This window comes from Ammodytes marinus (assembly GCF_949987685.1).
Source record: "Ammodytes marinus genome assembly, chromosome: 1".
NCBI classification, from domain to species: Eukaryota; Metazoa; Chordata; class Actinopteri; order Uranoscopiformes; family Ammodytidae; genus Ammodytes; species Ammodytes marinus.
Window position 1 is genome coordinate 309,783 of NC_137230.1, and position 20,504 is coordinate 330,286.

At 42.2% G+C, this 20,504-nt stretch overlaps 1 protein-coding gene across 1 annotated transcript in view; it reads right to left on the reverse strand.

Annotated features, from left to right (window-relative positions):
- spg21 (SPG21 abhydrolase domain containing, maspardin) overlaps positions 1 to 19,971 on the reverse strand; it is a 44,679-nt gene extending 24,708 nt beyond the window's left edge. The window contains exons 1-3 of the mRNA XM_080027272.1: positions 19,469 to 19,971; positions 19,187 to 19,249; positions 12,611 to 12,772 (exon numbers count right to left, since the gene is read on the reverse strand). Coding sequence (XP_079883398.1) covers positions 12,611 to 12,772; positions 19,187 to 19,249 — 225 coding nt within the window. The 5' untranslated portion in view covers positions 19,469 to 19,971. The remainder of the gene's footprint in view (positions 1 to 12,610; positions 12,773 to 19,186; positions 19,250 to 19,468) is intronic.
- Between the last annotated feature and the right edge of the window lie 533 nt (positions 19,972 to 20,504).

Consider the following 20,504-nt stretch of genomic DNA (forward strand, 5'->3'; position numbering starts at 1 on the left):
GGACACCCCTAAACCCTCACTGACTTACAGGGAGGGCGCCTCAAAGTCTGGAGTCAAGTCAGTCACATCTGTGACCCAGGATTGGCTTGAATACGACCAAATATGTTGGTATTGTACATCTATAAGCAGTGTTTCCCGCAGGATTATTTTCAGCAGCGGTGGTGTGGTCCCTGGACCCTCTAGGGGGGTCCAGGGGCATGCCCCCCCGGCCGAAAGTTTTTTGTACCCTTTAAATTTGAATGCATGAATCTGGTGCACTTTGAGAGGAGAATATGCACTTAAATCCCATTCAAGGAGTCTTGTGTATTACTATACAGTGCCTTGCAAAAGTATTCATACCCCTTGAAATTTTTGACATTTAGTCACGTTATAACCACACGGCTACATTAATTTTATTGGGATTTTATGTGATAGACCAACACACAGTGGCGCATAATTGTGAAGTGGAATGAAAATGAAATGTGGTTTTAAAAATGTTTTATAAATAAAAAAACTGAAAAGTGTGGCGTGCAAAAGTATTCAGCCCCCTGAGTCAATGCTTTGTAGAACCACCTATCGCTGCAATTACAGCTGCAAATCTATTTGGGTATGTCTCTACCAGCTTTGCCCATCTACAGACTGACATTTTTGCCCATTCTTCTTTAAAAAATAGCTTGAGCTTCAGATTTAGCATCAGATTGGATGGAGAGCGTCTGTGAACAGCAATTTTCAAGTCTTTCTAGAGATTCTCAATTGTATTGAGGTCTGGACTATGACTGGACCATTCTAACACATGACTATGCTTTGATTTAAACCATTCCATAGTAGATCTGGCTGTATTTTTAGGCTAGTTGTCCCTCTGGAAGGTGAACCTCCACCCCAGTCTCAAGTCTTTTGCAGACTCTAACAGGTTTTCTGTCCTGTATTTGGCTCCATCCATCTTCCCATCAACTCTGACCAGCTTCCCCGTACCTGCTGAAGAAAAGAACCCCCAACGCATGATGCTGCCACCACCATGTTTCACAGTGAGGATGGTGTGTATAGGGTGATGTGCAGTGTTAGTTTCCGCCACACATTGCATTTGCATTCAGGCCAAAAACTTCAAGTTTGGTCTCATCTGAATATGCTGTGTCCCCCGCATGGTTTGTGGCAAGGGTTGGAGGAAGGTGCTCTGGTCAGATGAGACCAAAAAGGAAATTTTTGGCCTTAACGCAAAGTGCAATGTGTGGTGGAAAACAAACACCCTATACACACCATCCCCACTGTGAAACATGGTGGAGGCAGCATCATGCGTTTATGCTCTTATTAAGCTTGCATTCATCAGCCCTTTAACTCACAGCAGTCAAACTATGAACATCATTTATTTGGGCCACAACCTGGACTTTAAGAATATGTGCTGCACTGATGTCGTTTGAATGTAGGAAATATCAATTAGACCAAGGGTGTCAAACTCATTTTCACAAAGGGTATATGATAATCACACTAAGGGCCAGACATGTAGTTTACAGACATGCCTTCTTTTTAATCTAAAAAGTAAAAACAACATACCTATGAATATATTGTAAAACAACCTGCGTACAGGGCATATAGGCTAGGTTTTGTTTCAACATTTGGGGGTAAAAATTATAGGTGGGGTGTATGGGGGCACCCCCCACAGGGTTCAACATAACTTTTTTTTCATACTGGCCCACCGGGCCAGTGGATCTGAGTTTTACTAGCCCCATGTACATTTTCACTGGCCCTGCACACACTTTTTTTCTTCTTCATAATTTAGTGTGAATAATTATAATACCTATATTAGAAAAATAACCAAATCTAAAGGGAATATCTAATACTGTAACAGTATAGATATTCCCTTTAGATTTGGTTATTTTTCTTTTAGTTAAATGATATGAAATATTGATATTGCTCATACACATAATATAAAACCAGGCAAACATATTGAATTTGAAGCCTACAACTGAAAGTATGTGGAAGGAGTCGGCCAGTATTTTAAAGTCCAGAAGTTTGATGATTGTTTTTGGGTTTGTTTAATGAATAGTTCACCTGCAGAAATCATGTTCAAACAAAAAAAAAAAAAAAGAGATGAAGGTCTGTCGTTGTGGTGCGGTAGGTAGTGTTTTACTACTTTCTCTATATGCATTAGGGATGTGAATGTGTCAAACCAATGACCGGTTTTCCACTTGCGCTCAAGTTGACGTTAAAAATAGAAATCCGAAAATCAGAAGATTATGCCGTTTTTTTTAATGGGAGATTTCACCGTGAATGCGAGTTCACGTCTGGTCGTGAGCGCGCTGCAGGAGTGTCACTTCTACATGAAGTGTCAGCTTCACATAAGAGTCCGGTGTGGGACAATTTTTTCAAACAATTGATAAAAAAACAATGCAGTGCAAAATATGCAGCATAATGTTAAACGCTCGTCTAAGGCTATGATGTTAAATCACCTTAGAAACACACTGCCTTCGTCCGAGCAAAGCAGCGTTTCACCGTGAGATCTTGCCAGTGAGTGAGCCGCCGCGCAGAAGAACTGCGGGGTTTGTAGCTAAAACAATAACCGGGGATATTCTCCCCGTTAGCGATTTCACTGGGAAAGACTTCCGCGATCTGATTGTAGATCATGAAAAGCCAAGTAGGCAGACAAACTGCGCGACTATAGCAACTGTCCAGTGAGCCAAGTCCCTCCGTTCGTTTCTGTCTACAACCGACAAACTCACCGGAGACGCATTCACAGCGTTTAAATAAAGCCTCTCATTTGTATTACCATTGGAGCTTTGATGCAAATACTGTAACTTTACGGCGGCAGCTAAAGGAAAAGCGCAGTTATCACTTCATTTTCTGCACCTCAACCTCTGCTGTGGGAAGAAAATAAGGGGGCAAAGTAAGTCGATTGATTTGTGGACTCGCAGGCGGACAGTAGGCAGCTCTGCCAACGGAGCGAGAGTGCGCCCGCTTGTTGCTCCGCCTGTCAAAACGACCACGCATCGTTTGTCCACTGGCCTTTCGTTAAAAAATATATTTTATATAATGTTTATTATATTGATAAACACTGCTTTCATTACGACTCCCAACGCGCATTTCAATGAACCATGATGTAGTCTACAAAAAGATGCTGAACTGTGATTGGCCGTTACTGGCCCGGACTAGCAGGGCCAGTGACTAGCCAATCAACTTGCCCTGCATATGATTTTACTGGCCCGTGCCATGGGTTATGTCGAACCCTGCCCCAGAACATTTTGAATTTAACACTTAATTTCCTGCATTTTGGTGGATAAAAATCCACTAATCTGTGCCTTTTCTAGAATCAATTTAGTGGAAATTTATGAGACAACATTCAGGTTCATTGAGAAAGAGCTATTATTGAATATAATTTTTTTTTTAGGAATCATTACCCAGCACCAGTGTAAACTATTTATGACGGTTTACATTGGTAATGCAGGGCTCAACGCTAAGGTTTTTTTTCACTTGCCCGACCAAGTGGATCTGAATTTTACTTGCCCGAAGTCAATTTTTACTGGCCCCTATATAAATATTTTTTTTTATTAGTAGTGTACAAATATTTGTTATATATGCTCTTTATTTACATTGTATAAACACATCATGGACAGTGTTATAGATGAGTTAAGGGTCATAGTGGAGGCTATTATTCAAATATTATTTGAGTTGAAAAACCGACAATAACTGCAAATTTTATGCAAAAAAAAAAACATTGGTCACAAATGTTTTTTTGTTTTACCTTATTCTTTTTACAACAGCAATTCTTTAAAACTTTTTTCTGTGAGACATTTTTTTAGGCCTACAACAATCTGTTTTAAACGTTTTTTATTCTATTTTATTAAAATCTCAAATTTTGGCTTAGGACAGGCTGTTTTGATCACTTTTCGAGTAGCCTAGTTTCAAGCTTCCACTAGATGTGAACACCTCTTGCCCATTTATTGAGATCTACATGCAGGCTATAAAGATGTTCCTCTGCTAACTGTTGGTGATGTTTGCGTTGACCTGCAGTCCTGCACACAATAACTGGTAGTAGGCTACTATCAGCAGAACTAACGTTAGCATCCTCGCTACGCTACTACTAGATTCACGTTGGATGCATTTAAAAAACGCGGATATTTTCGCTGCTTTTCAGACGGTTGAGGTATACTTATTTAGGCCTACTCGTTGGTTTTTGGACTTTCTGTCACACCAACGTAACCAGTGGCGTGGCGTGGGGATTTTTTTTGAGGAAGCCAAGTGAGACAACACCTTTAATCTACATGTTTATTGGAAGGTGTGGGACGGAAAAGAGTAGGCTACGTCATATTCATATTGATTGTTTTTTTTTGTTTCTAGTAGGGTATATTTCGTGTTGTTGGGTGTGAGGGTGGGATGTGGGTGGGGTATGTTCGGGAAAAAACGGGGAAAAAATTTGTACCGATTGTGCTACAATGTCTTTGTTACTAACATTTAATAAAAAAATGGTAAATGGACTTGTATAGCGCTATATCTCCGTTTATCACAGACCCAAAGCGCTTTACATTGGTTTTTTTTTGTACACATTCACCCAGTCACACACACATTCATACACCGATAGCAGCAGCTACCACGCAGGGTAGGCTTAGCACTAGGGTGCACTAGGGTGCTAAGCTAACTAAGCTAACTATCGGGAGCAATTCGGGGTTCAGTGTCTTGCCCAGGGACACTTCGGCATGTGGCGGGGAGACGGAGGATCGAACCTCCGACCCTGCACACCAGAGGCGAACTCCCTACCCACTTCGCCACTGCCGCCCCCTTTGATAGAAAAATCCTGAGCTGTGGAACTTTCAGCAGACATTCCTAGCGGTAAGCTGCGGGAGTGTCCACCCGCTGGGAGTGTGGGCGACGTGCGGATATGACACAGGCTGCGCATTTTTTTTAAATTGATATGCAAATTATTTTTATAGCAGAATAAAATTTTAAAATAAAAAATAAAAAACGTTAATAATCCCTATATACTCCCTGGAACCGATTTTGACAGTATCTGCATATTTTGTTGAAGATTTACGCGCTCGAAGGTGAAGTAATGGATGCGCTATGACACTTAGTGATGTAATATCCTCCTAAATGAGCAATACTACTACTACTACTACAATATTACTAACTTTTATATCCAAATATAAAATTATTTGATGACATTCAGGGTTTTTCCTGGCTCAGAATGGGCCTTTGGGGGGTCAGTACGCGACCGACTTTTTTTGGGGTCGCGACAGTAAAGGCAAACGGTTTGTGTATTTTAAGAGGGGTGTTGGGTTGGGAGAGGAGAGTTTCTGTCCAGCTCAAGAGCATTTCAGTCAGCCTGTCAATCACTGTGTTACCATGGAGCTCACTGACGCTTATGAAATCACAATAAACAACCTATATATGAAGTCAAAATACTAATAATGACTAGGCCTACCTATTTAGGCCTAATACTTTAATTGTTTCTAATTGATCTAAACCATGGAAGAAGGTAGGGCTGCTCGATTATGAAAAAATCATAATCATGATTATTTTGAGTAATCACATTAGCCCCTTTTACACAGCCAGTGAAAGCCGGGAATATGCCGGCCTTTCGGCCCTCCCCCCAGCTGTGTAAATGCGACAGTTGCGGAACGAGGGAAGAAAGGTGCGAGTGATCGTTCCGGGAATTTTACTACCTCGGGGGGTAGTAAGATTCCCGACACGATCAGTTCCGCCTCTCTGTTTAAATGCTCCAGCTTGTTGTTGCGGAACAGGGGGGCGTTTGACGTTCCATAGCCTACGTTCTAAACATGCGACCATGTTAGCAGTTGAAGGACGTGTGTTTAACATTAACCACGGCGGCCTGATGTCCCGTAAAAATCACCAAATAAAAGGAACGGTGTATAATCTAGCTGATCATAAGGTCCGTTGCTCAATCCAAACCCCCGCGCTTCATTTTGCAGAGTGTATGAGTCTATTTCTGCCCAGGAGAAGTTGTACAATGGAAAGCTAGGCTAGGCTAAGTAAGGGATAAAGTATAGCGAACGGGTCACTTGCTAGAAATAAAGACCGACAAGCTGAAGCAGGAGCCCGACGCGCAGCGGAGGGCTCTTGTTCAGCTTGAAGGTCGACCTAGTAACGGGGGAATAGTCTGCTCGCCCCGCTAGACTGTCTGCTTCAGCTGACTGAAGGCTCCGGCTCAGCTGTTAGCCACAGAGCTACTGTTTTGCTAACACATTCCGCCGCCGCTATTATTATCCTAAGTCTGAGCGTATATCCACACTTTATTTCTGTCTACAGTAACGTGACTTCACACACTGTGTGTATGTGTATGTCTGATTGGCAGATCGCTGCCCTCACAAAGAGACTCGCTCACAACCAACCTGTCACACACACACACACACACACACACACACACACACACACAGAGGTGAAGCGGTCGGATTGATTTAGTCAGTTTGGTTAACTGTCCCAGTGATGTTGGACTCAGCGCGTAGCGAGATCAACTGGCACATCGTGGGGACAGTAAAATACGGCCCTCTTACTGCAAGCTCCAGCACTTCTGCTCTCAATTCACCGGCCATTGTTGTTGTTGTAAAGCAGCTGACCGGCGCGGCGCTAAATGTTTACGTCACACCTGACGCTGTTTACAAGCACCTCTTTCATTCCGGAGCGCTGTGTAAAAGGGACTACTGATGCGCCAGCAGGCCGGCGTTGCTTGGTTCTGTGTAAATAACACAGAAGCAAGCAAAGCCGGCATATTGGAGTGATGTTGTTCCGTCAATATGCCGCAATCTCTGTGTAAAAGGGGCTATTGTGTTATCACGATTATTAAAGACAGTTAATCATTGATTTAAGAACATTATGCATTTATTTTACTTTTAACAAGGTTTTTTTCTAATAACACCATGACTTTGGACTTTAAACAAAGGCCTAATTGAACTGAAAACAGGGAGAATAGAAATAGGCTAAATAAGTGAAACATATTTTTAATAATTAAAAAAAAATATGTCAAAATAAAAATAACCAGTTGTAAATGGTGTTGATAGGGCACGTCTTTTGCTAGCATTGAATGTAAGGGCATGATTTATTTATGTCATGGAGCTGGCTGGATAGGCAGTTGCATTGTAGTGTTGACAGTTGTGGTGGCAGGAGTCAAGGAGCTTTAAACTTCCTGTGTTTTTATTCATTGATTGCTTGGTCATAGACCACTATGATTCGACTTAAAGTGAATAAACAAATTGGTCGGGATGTTTAGAGGTGCAGATCAGGTCGTATCACTTTTCTTTCTCTCTCTCTGTCTCTCTCTCTCGGTCGCGTATGTCACGTTACTCGCGTGTGACAAATCTTGCACATTATTTTAGTCTGTTGTGAGTCTGAAGTGTTTTCAGACAACACAATTAGTTTTACCTTTATTCTCGTCATCTAGAAGTTTTTCAAAACACCCGGCAATGCGCAACATCTCCCTCCTACTCTGGACGAGCCGATAGCTAAACTCAGGTAAGGGAGGGGCCGAGCGGAGCTCACGGCTGAAAGGGTGCGCTGCATTTATAAGCCTGCATGCCCCGGCGAGCGGAACAATGATAGTTTAATAACGATTATCCCCGACCTGATTTATTTTTTTACAACTGAGATTGCGAGTAATATGACTGGAATGGCGCGGAAATGGAAACACATTTGGAGCCGTTTTAAGTAGATTTTTATTTATTTATCTATATATATATAAAAAAAAAAACACTTTGGCGCTGAGGATTTTCCTTTGGCGGGCGCTAAAATTCCTTTGGCGGGCGCCAAAATTTTTTGAATGCAGGAAAAACCCTGACATTATATTGCAGTACTAGCTTCTTGCAAAAAAAAAATGTTGAAAAAAAAAAAAAAACCCAAGCTCCGAATACTAATTTAAGCTCCAAATACTAATTTTCCGAGCCCTACCACACAGCCATGTTATTATCATGGTCAGGGCTGGAGTGCGACTAATTTTCAGCCCTGGAGTTTTATGCCTCAGTCCGCCCCACTTTAGTTCACGACTGACTATATTAAAATAATGTAATTACAACCTTGCAAACAACAACACACATGTACTATTAGGCCTTTGCAAACACAGGCAACACAAAAGAACAACAGCCAAACAGTCATAATTTTTTTTATAGTTATCTCTGTGCATTAACATTAGTAATAGCAACAGTATTTTTTTTATTTTCGTGGTTTTATTTTGCATGGTTTGTATTTTTCAAATCATATTTCTGTATGTATTTGGACAGTAATGGATTAAATTTGGTCTATTTGTTTTTTGGAAGGCATCTTGCAACCCGCCCAGGGCTCTACGGGGGTGCATAAGCATGCATTGCAACCCCAATTGAAATGTTTGCACCCTCTATTGGAGAAATATTATAAATATATATTTATTTTAAAATATATAACTGTTGTAGGAAAGCCTACCAGTTCTTGCATCAGTTATTGCTAAACTGACGTTACTGTTTCTAATCTCATGCCTCGTTTCCACCGAGCAGAGCGGGTCGGGTCGGAGCGGCTCAGAGCGGGACATCTCGCTTACGCTAAATCTGATGGTGTTTCCACCGCCGACCCTACACTTATGGTAGGGCGGGGTCTAGGCTGGATAGCCGCCCCCAGAATATGGGTCAAAGTATCGGGCGTGTCAAGCCAGCCGTCTCTTGTTTTTGCTTGGCCAAACTAGCCGCTTCTATATTTATTCCCGTTTATTTTTTTCCCAGAGCGTATTACGCCGGTAATACACTCACAACATAAAGGCTCCACCATTTCAGCACCCTTTCAGACGACCGGTACCCCAACGGAGGAGTACCGAAAATGGGAGCAGCTTAGAAATGTCTAGCTCGCTTATTTTGGGACCCTACCCAACTTTTGGCAAATGAAAAGCCAAAATAAGGGGGCCGAGCCACTCCGACCTCTGCGCCGTGGAAACGAGGCATCAGATGTACCCAGAGTCATTATGTTATGCAACCGGCCCTGCCCCCACTTTGGGAACCACTGTTCGACACCCTTGTAATTCAGTGTGTTTTTCTAAAATATCATCATTTCAAATTCAGTGCAAATAAGTGTTGTAGATTTTTTCCCTTTTAGAACTATAGGCTTAGGCTATTCACAGCACACAAACACAATTGAAATTTTCCTTATTTTTGGGAAACCCAACTATATAATCATATAGCCTATATAAGTATTAGGATGCATTTTTAAGCTTCTAATTAGGCTAAATTAGACTGGTTGTTGTGAATGTTTGGGATAGTTCACACTTATTTCAGACTGTGGACTCACACTATACGCTTGTGGGCGCTTCAGGTGGTGGCCATGGTCCAGTCGCCCTTCGACATTGAAAATTAATGACTGGAAGCTGCCACTGACCCCTGAAACACACATCCTGCGTCTACCTCTGAAGCGTGTCGCCGTCCATTACTGCTGCCTCTCTCTAGCTTTTTTCGGCCACACATGGCCGGTATGACTGTCAACAGAGTATTTCTCTATCAGTTAAAGCAGAGACGCGCGTCTCCCTGAAAAAATAGGCAAGCCTCCTGAGGTAAAGTGAAGCGTCGCTGCAGAAGTGCCTCCGACGTCTGTCGGCAGTGCGTCCGAGGTTGGATGTGTGGCCGCTGTAGTGTGTTTACACGGTCCGTGAAAAAAAGTCAGACGCGGACGTGCAGGAGAGGTAGGATGTGTGTTTCAGGGGTCATGCTCAATAAGCTTTTGGTGTGAGCACAGGGTTACTACTTTAAGTAGCCTACTGCAAATAGCAGACTTTCCTGTCTGTTCCTTCACCCGCAAGTCCCACACGGAAGACATCCTGCTAATAACTGACAAGCAGCAGGGCTGGGAAGCGCTCATATCCCTCATCTGCTTCAAAATAAAGGTCAACTAACCTTACACCAGAAGTATAGCCTGGCATTCCCAGACCTGCCACTAGGCGCTGGCAAATTAAATTTGGTGCGCCTGTTGGTCTGGACACTCTCCGTTGAAGCTTTTTCAAAAAGACCAGAAATCCGGGCTCACGTTTTAATTAGTTCTATCTAATATGGGCGCACCAGAGTCCTGTGTATGGTACTCTGGGGAGGACGTAACCGGATGACGACAGTGACGTGCATGCGACGTCGAAGCCGTGATAGTAAACATCAAAGATGGCTGCGGATATGTTGTGTGAGTTTGAGACTGCTTTGGCCTCGACCCTTTACGATTTGGAAGACGGCACTCAAATCTTTCATTAGCAAGTAAGTGGAATGTTCTGTTTTGCCGACCGACCACGGCAAACGTTTAATTTAAAAGGCCCTGGCAACCCAAATCCACTAAATCCTTGTAACTATGTTATTTGGGGAGTAAAATCAGTGCTAATATGTATATGAAAGGTTTTAGGAATATCTGTTAGCCCCCCGCAAACATACTGTCATGTCAGTTGGTCGACCATTTGAAAAATCCTGATTCGAATGTTGCCTTAGCTTAGATCGAGCTAAGGCTTGGGACGTCACGCAAAGGATCTCTATTCTAAAATGCATTGAGACGGCCATTAGAAAATTTCTGATTCGAACGTTGGTTTACGTCACAGGCTTGGGACGTCACACGCTCTAAAAAACAAATCTATACAATCTCTCTGGTGCCGCGCAAGAGATACAGACTGTCTCTTTGCGCCTGAGCCTACACTCAAAGCCCCGTCTGAGCGAAGCAGCACGTACCCCGGTGAAACACTGTGATGGTGACGTACACAGTGAGACCTCGCCGAGCCGCCGTGCAGAAAAACTATGTGGTTTAAGACTAAATGATCACCGGGGATTCCTGCACGTTAACGTTGTAGAGGGGACAGGCTTTCGCGATCCGATTGTGTGCCGAGACCTGATACACAGAGACATGTCTCCAAATTGCGCGACTAACTGCAAAGTGAAACAACCGCCTCGTTCCGTTAGTTTCAGTCTACAGCCGACACAGTTAATATAATCACCACCTGCGCATTGACAACGTTTAAATAAAGCCTCTCATCCTTATTATCATAAGGGCTTTGATGCAAATGATTAAATCTGAACATTACGATGGCAGAGGACGGCACAGTTGGCAAGCTCTCCTTACTACGCCTGCCACAGCAGAAAAAACACTGTCGATCGCTGCACCGATTCATGCCTCACGTCGACTCGCAACATATGTATAAGTCAAGGCTTTGAATTCAGTGCTGGGGATGTGGAGCTCTTTGGCCATTTCACGTGCCTCTTTTTCCTCTCGTCACATCGTTCTCTATCCAAGCGCACACACCTCTGTCCCGGCCGCATCCGAGTGCGCAGCTCGTGCTCCACTCGAAAATAAATAAATAAACACAAGTTGGACACAAGCTCTTAAGCTGATGATCGCACTGGTCAGTCCATAACTGGACGCTGAATATTACACCGAATATAAAACGACACGACTTTTTACGACCTATTCCCATGGGGAAACCCCTTATTATAATTGGCCCAATAGGCCCTGCGCCATGTGTCACCGCTGCATGTAACAATATTGCATCTCTCTCTCTCTCTCTCTCTCTCCTCAAAAAAATTAAAAAATGCGTATATGCCTAAAATAGATAGCAGATTTTTTTTGCAAGTTAAATGGGAAATAAACTAATAAGAGATAACAATAAATATGAGAGAGATATTTGTATATATTTTCATTGTGACACTGACACCTGTTTCAATTAAATAGGTTGCGGTTGTGGTGGGAAAAAATAGACTATAACTAATTGCAAACCTATATAGGCCTAATAATAATAATAAGTTAGGCTACTTTCTGCAAGTGATGTTGAGCTTGCGCTCTCAGCTGTGCCAGAGCATTTGACCGTTGCTAGGGAAACCAGCTACCGTCGCAGCCCGGTGCAGTAGTGTGAACTGCCAGTCAGGCTCATTGTGAGCATGTGCAGCATTTTCAAGTTTGCGTCTCGTTGTGTGGGGAATCTTTGGTCTGAACTGGGCTAAACCTGCTCAGCGCCGTGAGTGAGAGAACGTTCCCTTACAGAACGTTATTGGCCACGCCCACACCGCCCTGCAAAATGTTCTAGACAGCAAAAAAGCTGTTTTTTTAGAAAATTTTTATAATATTTATGAAAATTAATTTTTAATTGGATGACTGTAAACAGCTTATAGAGAAACCCAACATTAATGTAATATATTTATGTCTGTGGGTTGCCACAGCCTTTAACAGTTTAACAGCTGTTCGCTAAACGAACAGGGCTTACGTCACCTTGTGCATTGCTCTGATTGGTTGTAGTGCTATCCAACTGCGTGCAGTGGCATTTGAAATGCACGAGTAGGAGCCGCCCCTTGAGCTGGAAATTACTATTGATCGTGGCCAGACCCTCTATCGTTCAAGATATCAGGGTCTGGATTTCCAGGCTACCAGTAGTATGCTTTTAATGTGAAACTGAAGCTGCAGGAAATGTTCAGTTTGAATTAGCAGTAATGTAACTGCGGGTTTTTCATGTGCACAGATGATGATATTCCAACCCAGTGCCCTCCCAAAAAAATTCAAATAATCCTCCCTCCCAATTAGCCACTCCGGCCTGATCTTGGTTGTCTTTTACTATACAACTGAAATGATTAGTCCAGATCTCAAGAGGCTTAAATAAACTGACAATAGGCATGTTACTGACAAAATAAATAAATGAGCAGTGAAAAGTGTTCTGTGACAAGCTCACCGAGATGACTCTGTAGCCCCAGCCTGTCAGGGCTAACGCCTGTTGGAAGAAGACTTCAGCTGTCCCACTGACTGGAGGGAGGAAGATGATGGGACACCTGATGCTCTTTGGGCCAGCATCATACAGCGACCACACCTTACTGTCATCATCATCAACAATAATCTGGTGGAGACACAAGCACACATCACACTCCCATTTTAGACAGGCAGGGAGAGATAATCATAGAACTATAGAACCACACTTATGCTGGGCTTATACTAAGCAACTTTTCACGCAATTTTACAGTCGCAGACAATCTTTCAATGTCAGACTGAAATCACAGGAGTCTTGCTGGAGTTGTGGCATGCGCCCGTTATCTCAGTCGTTTGGTGTAAGGTGGTCCTCTGACCCGATTTCAGACAGTTTTCTTCCCGCCTTGACGTTCCGACATTATCAAACAGGTTTAATATTATCGTTAGTCTTGAGGGGTTGGCTCAAGCGAAATGACATGAACACTCTCAACAGCCAACGGGTGCACTGTCTCCAGCACCAAACATGACGCAGGAGGAGCGGCATCAGCCGGGACCTGTGTCCGCCTGTGATGCACCTTTTTCGGACACTTTTACATAGCTTCGGCTGGAGAACCATGCTTACAACCGTGCAACCTTAAAGAGGACCTATGATACTTTTTGACTTTTATGACCTATAAACGTTGTTATAATGATTTATAGTCACGTTTAACCATACTAGCTTATCAAATAATGACGTACGTGCATTTCAACGTATTCCCTATTGACCGTCTGGGCTGGCTGTGCAGAGCACTAAACACTAGGGCAGCCGGTCGAGACATCGGTTCAGAATTTTCTGACATTCTTTTCGTCACACAAGCGGATGTTTCCATGTATGGTAATGCTGCTCAGGCAAGCTCCGGCCATGCCCCCACCTTCCTTCTCTGAAATCTCCCGCTTGCGCTACTGAAATTGTTCCGGAAGGAAGGTAACCAATCACAACGGAGTGGGGTTTGCAGGAGGGGTGGAGAAGCACAGAGCCAAGTGTGGAGCAGCCTGCTGTGCTCGCTAGGGTGAGAGGAAGAGTGTCCCGAAAATCTACATGGTTTTTTGTGATGTGATTCGTGTCAGGTTGCTCTATAGCAGTTTTTAACAAGAAATTAAGACCAGAAGAGTAGGATAATAGGAGATCTTTAACACTTTACCGTTACATTTAGGGGTAGGAGTTAGAGTTATTTGGGGACGAGATCTCAGGATGTCCCCCACTTCTTATTTTGCTTAAAAGGTGAAGTGAGCGATATATTTATGTTAATATACGTGTTAAATCGCTCTATATTCATACAGTGATCACTTATATAGGTTGCGCGCTACATAACACATGTCTCTCAGTCACCCGCTCTGCATGTAATCGGCAAATAAACTTTTTGAGTATGCCACAACCTGATATCCAATCAGAAGAGAGAACACTACAAACCGGCACGTCTCACTGCCGGTGCACGCGCAGAGAGGGGCAGAGGGGTGAATGTTTATGCGCCTACAATGGCGGCGCAGGTAAAAGTCCTTCCCAATGTCTGTTTTGATGGTTTTTATCATGTGAGATGATGCTAGATGACTCACTGCTTGAAGACCGCAGTGCATTAATGTGGTGACGTAGTGACAAGGGAGGGGACTGCTAACTGCAGTCACTGACAGGAAGTTAGCTAAAACTACCATTTTTAGCTAACTACTTTGTTTTCTCATTATAACATATAAATTATACAGCCATAACCACAGTAACAAATTCACTTGTTGCTTTTTCCCTGAGTCACTATGTCAAGTGGCGACCGTTGGGAACACGGCGAGTTTATTTACACATGAGACAGCTCAGAGAAAAAACAGATGATTGCATGAGTGAAGGCCCCCGCACGTTTCAGTAAGTTTACAGACACTGCTACTGTCTGGCACTTGGAGGAATGCATTTATTTTCATGGGGAATTTTGAAAATTTAATAAAAAGTATAAACCACTACAAGATACATTTTTTATATTTTCAATGATTCTTAATATGCGTGTTTTAAATTGAGAAATACGGGGTTTCAAAACTATCAATAATCTCAAATGTTATTATCAAAGTAGAATCGTAATACCATGTATTTATTATATATATATATATATATATATATATATATATATATATATATATATATATATATATATATATATATATATATATATATATAGGGGAAGGTGGGGTGATTTGTGCAACTTTTTACTCAAAGTGATTTTAAAGTGAGGCCTTGACAGTTATGTCTCCAACTCAAATATGTACATATATTTCAGGATGTTGTGCATCCCTGGCAATAAAAACTTTGGATCTGGAATAAACTGTTTAAGAAATATAGCTTTCGGAAAAAAAGTTGTCTTGTCGCACAAATCACCCCACGTAGTGGGGTGATTTGTGCGTCATTTTGTCACAATGACAAAGTCACCATCATCATCTTTCTGGCCATCTGAACTCTCATCAGTGGTGTCGTTAAGTGGAATTGAGATGTCACTCTCTTCTGAGCTACTGTAGACAATCACTTTCTTTTGGTGACCAGCGTATACAGCCATGCCACTGGCACAACTCTCAGAAATGTACTTTGCACTAGTTGCTCCGTGCTTGTGGAACCAACTGCCACCTGACAAATGTGATTCCCCCTACATTTCTGCCTTTAAATCAAGGCTCAAAACCCATATGTACACCCTGGTGTTTCCTCCCCATTAACCTCTGCACTACTTACTTACCTCTGCACTACTATCTGTGTTTATGTGGATGTATGGGCTTTACGTCTTTTATTTTGGTTATTGTTATTTTACCTTCATTGTTTACCTACTGAATGCACTATGTACAGCACTTTGGACAGTGCAAACTGTCATAAATGTGCTTTTATAAATACATTTTACTTACTTACTTACTTATAACTCACCCAGGCCCTTGCGCACAAATCACCCCATCCCCAGAATTTTGGATAATAGGCATGATGCAGCAATTTAGGGTTGACATCGTGCTAACTATATAGACTCAAAGTGTAGCATACCAAAGCACTAAAACATGTGTCAAATGTTTTCAAACGTGTCTATAATTGTTCAGACACAATAATCAAAAAACCTTAATCATGGAAATTTTACTTTGAAAGGCAAAACACAGTTTTTTGAGCTTAAATGTGCTTATATCTTATTCCTTGTGTCTCCCTTATTTACAGGATGAGTCAAATGGATGGCTCTTCTTAAATATGTGGTCACATTTCCAATTTCTTCCACGGTTTTCTAGAAACAAGGGGTTTTGCAACTTCCAAAATGCACAAATCACCCCACCTTCCCCTATATATATATATATATATATATATATATATATATATATATATATATATATATATGCACAGATTAGTGGATTTTTATCCACCAAAATGCAGGAAATTAAGTGTTAAATTCAAAATGTTCTGGGGCAGGGTTCGACATAACCCATGGCACGGGCCAGTAAAATCATATGCAGGGCAAGTTGATTGGCCAGTCACTGTCCCGCCCGGGCCAGTGACTGGCCAATCACAGTTCAGTATCTTTTTGTAGACTACATCATACATCAGGTCGGCAATACGTCATCTGGACGGAACTCTCGTGACCACGCCCCCTTTGGGGGGAAAACAATACACAGCGCTCCATTCACTTTGTATTGAATGACACCCGTATTCGGCAAACAAACTTAATAAAAACGTAATGCGACATGCCTTTCACAAATACACGTTACTTTCTTTAAAGTCACGGCTCTTGTCTGTCTATACGAGCTGTTTTGGTGAAAAAGTATTGAGTAATTTTCAATATCGAGACAAAACTCTTAACTAATGTATGCTGAATGCTAGGCTAATGTTAGCCTTCTGCTGTAGGCTAACCATAGGCTAACCCTCACGGACGGGAAAAAACACCTCAATATTGAAAATTACTCAATAATTTTTCACAAAAACAGCTCGTATGGACAGACAAGAGTCGTGGCTTTAAAGAAAGTAACGTTTTCTTGTTAAATGGATGTTCGATTACGTTTTAATTAAGTTTGTTTGCAGAAGACAGGTCTTTTCAATACAAAGTGAATGGAACGGTTTTCAACGGTTTCCCCCACGATGGGTCCGACCCGGTCCGACCGGACAAAAACACCTCAATATTGAAAACTACTCAATTATTTTTCACAAAAACAGCTCATATAGACAAACAAGAGTCGTGGCTTTCAAGAAAGTAACGTTTTTTTCTTAAATGGATGTTTGATTAAATTTTAATTAAGTTTGTTTGCAGAAGACAGGTCTCCTTCAATACAAAGTGGATGGAGCGCTGTTCAATGTTTTCCCCCCAAAGGGGGCGTGGCCTGATTGCCGACCTGATGTATGGTTCATTGAAATGCGCGTTGAGAGTCGTAATGAAAGCAGTGTTTATTTAAGACTCAATATAATAAACCTAATATAAAATATATGTTTTAATGAAAGGCCAGTGGACAACCGATGCGTGGGCGTTTTGACAGGCGGAGCAACAAGCGGGTGCACTCTCGCTCCGTTGGCAGAGCTGCCTACCGTCCGCCTGCGAGTCGACAAATCAATCGACTTGCTTTGCCCCCTTTCTTTCTTCCCACAGCAGAGGTTGAGGTGCAGAAAATGATAACTGCGCTTTTCCTTTATCTGCCGCCGTAATGTTACAGTATTTGCATCCAAGCCCCAATGGTAATACAAATGAGAGGCGTTATTTAAACGCTGTGAATGCGTCTCGGGTGATTGTGTCGGTTGTAGACAGAAACGAACGGAGGGACTCGGCTCACTGTACAGTTCCTAGTCGCGCAGTTTGGCACTGTGTTTTCAGGCTCGAGACATTCAATCAGATCGCGGAAGTCTTTCCCATTGAAATCGCTAACGGGGAGAATATCCCCGGTTATTATTTTAGCCACAAACCACAGTTCATCTACGCGGCGGCTCACTCGCTGGCGAGATCACACGGTGAAACGCTGCTGTGATCGGACGAAGGCATTGTGTGTTTCTAAGGTGATTTAATGTCATAGTCTTAGACGAGCGTTTAACTTATGCTGCATATTTTGCACTGCATTGTTTTTTATCAATAGTTTGAAAAAATGGTCCCACACCGGACTCTTATGTGAAGCTGACACTTCATGGAGAAGTGACACTCCTGCAGCGCGCTCACGACCAGACGTGAACTCGTACACGGTGAAATCTCCCATTAAAAAAACGGCATAACCCACTGATTTTCGGATTTCTATTCTATTTTTAAAGTCAACTTGAGCACAAGTGGAAAACCGGTCATTCGGTCGACACATTCACATCCCTAATGCATGTAGAGAAAGTAATAAAAACAGCCTACCACACCACAAAGAATGATCAGACCTTCATCTCTTATTTTTTTTTTATGTTTGAACATGACTTCTGCAGGTGAACTATTCATTAAACTGCCCAAATTCAAGAATAAAAACAACCATCAAACTACTGGACTTTAAAATACTGGCCGACTCTTTCAACATACTTTCAGTTGTAGGCTTCTAATTCAATATGTTTGCCTGGTTTTATATTATGTGTATGAGCAATATCAACATTTCATATAATTAACTAAAAGAAAAATAACCAAATCTAAAGTGAATATCTATACTGTTTCAGTATAGATCTGGTTATCTTTCTTTATTTTTCTAATACAGGTATTATAATTATTGACACTAAATTATAAAGAAAAAAAAAGTGTGTGCAGGGCCAGTGAAAATATACAAGGGGCCAGTAAAACTCGGATCCAAGTTATGTTGAACCCTGTATGTGCTAGTGCATCTAGATGAAAAAGTTAGGCGCACCAATGAAAAAGTTAGTCTGGAGCCCTGGATGTGTTTTTATCGTATAATTCAAACATCCTGTAATGTTATTTAGCTGACATGTTCAAAGTGATGGAGCAGCCAATGTGATCCACTGGCACAGTATTTAGAGTGCACAATGGTATCATACTTAGCATGTGATGGATGACTGTTTGACCCAAATATGCCTCCTGATGACCATGTGCTCTGGTACAATTGCTTTCAGTCCATACAGAGGGAGAAGATAAAATCCTCTTATCATGTGGATCAAACCAGAGAACTGAATTGATACACTCTTCTGAGCAACAGTTGTTTTAAATGTGTTAACTGCAGCGGAGGGCCACATACGTGTTATAGAAAACACCAAACTGCATCGAAGTAGCCTACAGAGGAAGTGAAAACTCCTAGCCCACCTCCAGTCGTAAATACACTAACAGATTCTTGTGAACAGGCAGATACGCAAATCTAATTCTTCACAATTGAGCCACTGATGATTGGTTAAACACCAAACACATGTTGGCTACTCGATCAAAGATACAGCTTCATTATGGGCCTAACTGAGTCAAATAAATACATCAGGAAATGACTGATCTGCTCTTCGTTTTAAATGCATTGTTGCATTTTATTTTATTGTATGTTTATTATAAAGCCTATAACCTTACTACTAACCGATGACACGTGATGTTTTCCTGTATAAAGAAGTGGGTCCAGTGAATACAGGTTGAAAAGGATGAAGTAGGCTACTTACTCTCTTCAGGGGCACTGTGCTTCTGAACCAGTTGTAGTCAGGCGACACTTTAATCTCCTCCATCTGAGGACATCAATTCAGAGACATTCAGGAAAAATAGTGACTCTGACTGCGTAATCTAACTAAATTGTCAATAATTTAGCCTAAACAACCCCCTGATTGTTTATCATTAGCTTAACTGCTAACTTTAAAACTAAACAAAACGACCTTGTGGGTCCTTACGGTGAGAACTCAATGACCAAATATATTTCCTGGTCTAAACCGGACAATGGACAATGTTACCGTTTTCGTTGTGGATGTTAGTCACGATGTTCTGGGAGATCTATCCATATCTAATGCTTTGTTGCGTTTGCTCCGACTGCCTGGTCATATGACTGCGGTTTCACACACTTCCGCAACGTTTCAGCCAACTTGCCACCGCCTACCATGGTCCTAATGAAACCGCCTACCCATAACACCATAGATAGTAAATAATAGCATAACACTCGTTTGTCTGCGAGTAGGCCTATATCTTTCCGCTAGCCTGTTAAAAACAACGGCAAACGTTAGCCCATTAAACCACCAAGTGAGTCGTCATTCGGAGACCTTAAGTGCACGCGTATTAGGCTTCGATCTCTATGGTGAATATGAAACTGAAACGGGAGAGAGCGAGATCACTGTATCTAAGCGCAAGTAAAGAGCTAGCACAAAAGAATACATCCGGATATCAAAGTAAAGTTTACACTAAAACGAGAGACATGGGGCCTATCCGAAAAGTATTTTTTGCATAGGAAATTTCCTTTCCTATCGAGATGAACCGGAAGTACTCGGCGGATAGGTGATCCGAATTCTCAAAATGCTTAGGAAAGGCATAGGAAAGGAGCCTGTCACTACACGATCTGAGGAGCCTGCACGATATGAGGACCGCATGCGCAGAACGGCCGCCATCTTGGAAAGCCCGCAGTCGCCTAGGCAACGCACGTCAGCGTCCTCACCCCCTCCCCCCCCAAAGGTTCCCCGTGAGCACAAACACACACACACAAAGTCCGTGGGTTAGCAGCCCCGTAACTGAATTTAATTCCAACACGTAATCTGTAGCATGATTAACTGTTATATCTTCATAACAAACTAAATGTCATGAAAATCGGTTCAGAATTGAGCGAGTTACAGTCTGTTTTAAGTGCAGTCTGTGGCTCTCCAAAACACTTTAAGCTAAGCGGGCTGTCAATGATGGCGGCCATTTTGCGCACGCGCACCTCATATCGTGCATGCTCCTCAGATCGTGTAGTGACAGAGCCTCGATTCATCCTTTAACCCTCCTTTAGCATAGGTTACTCCG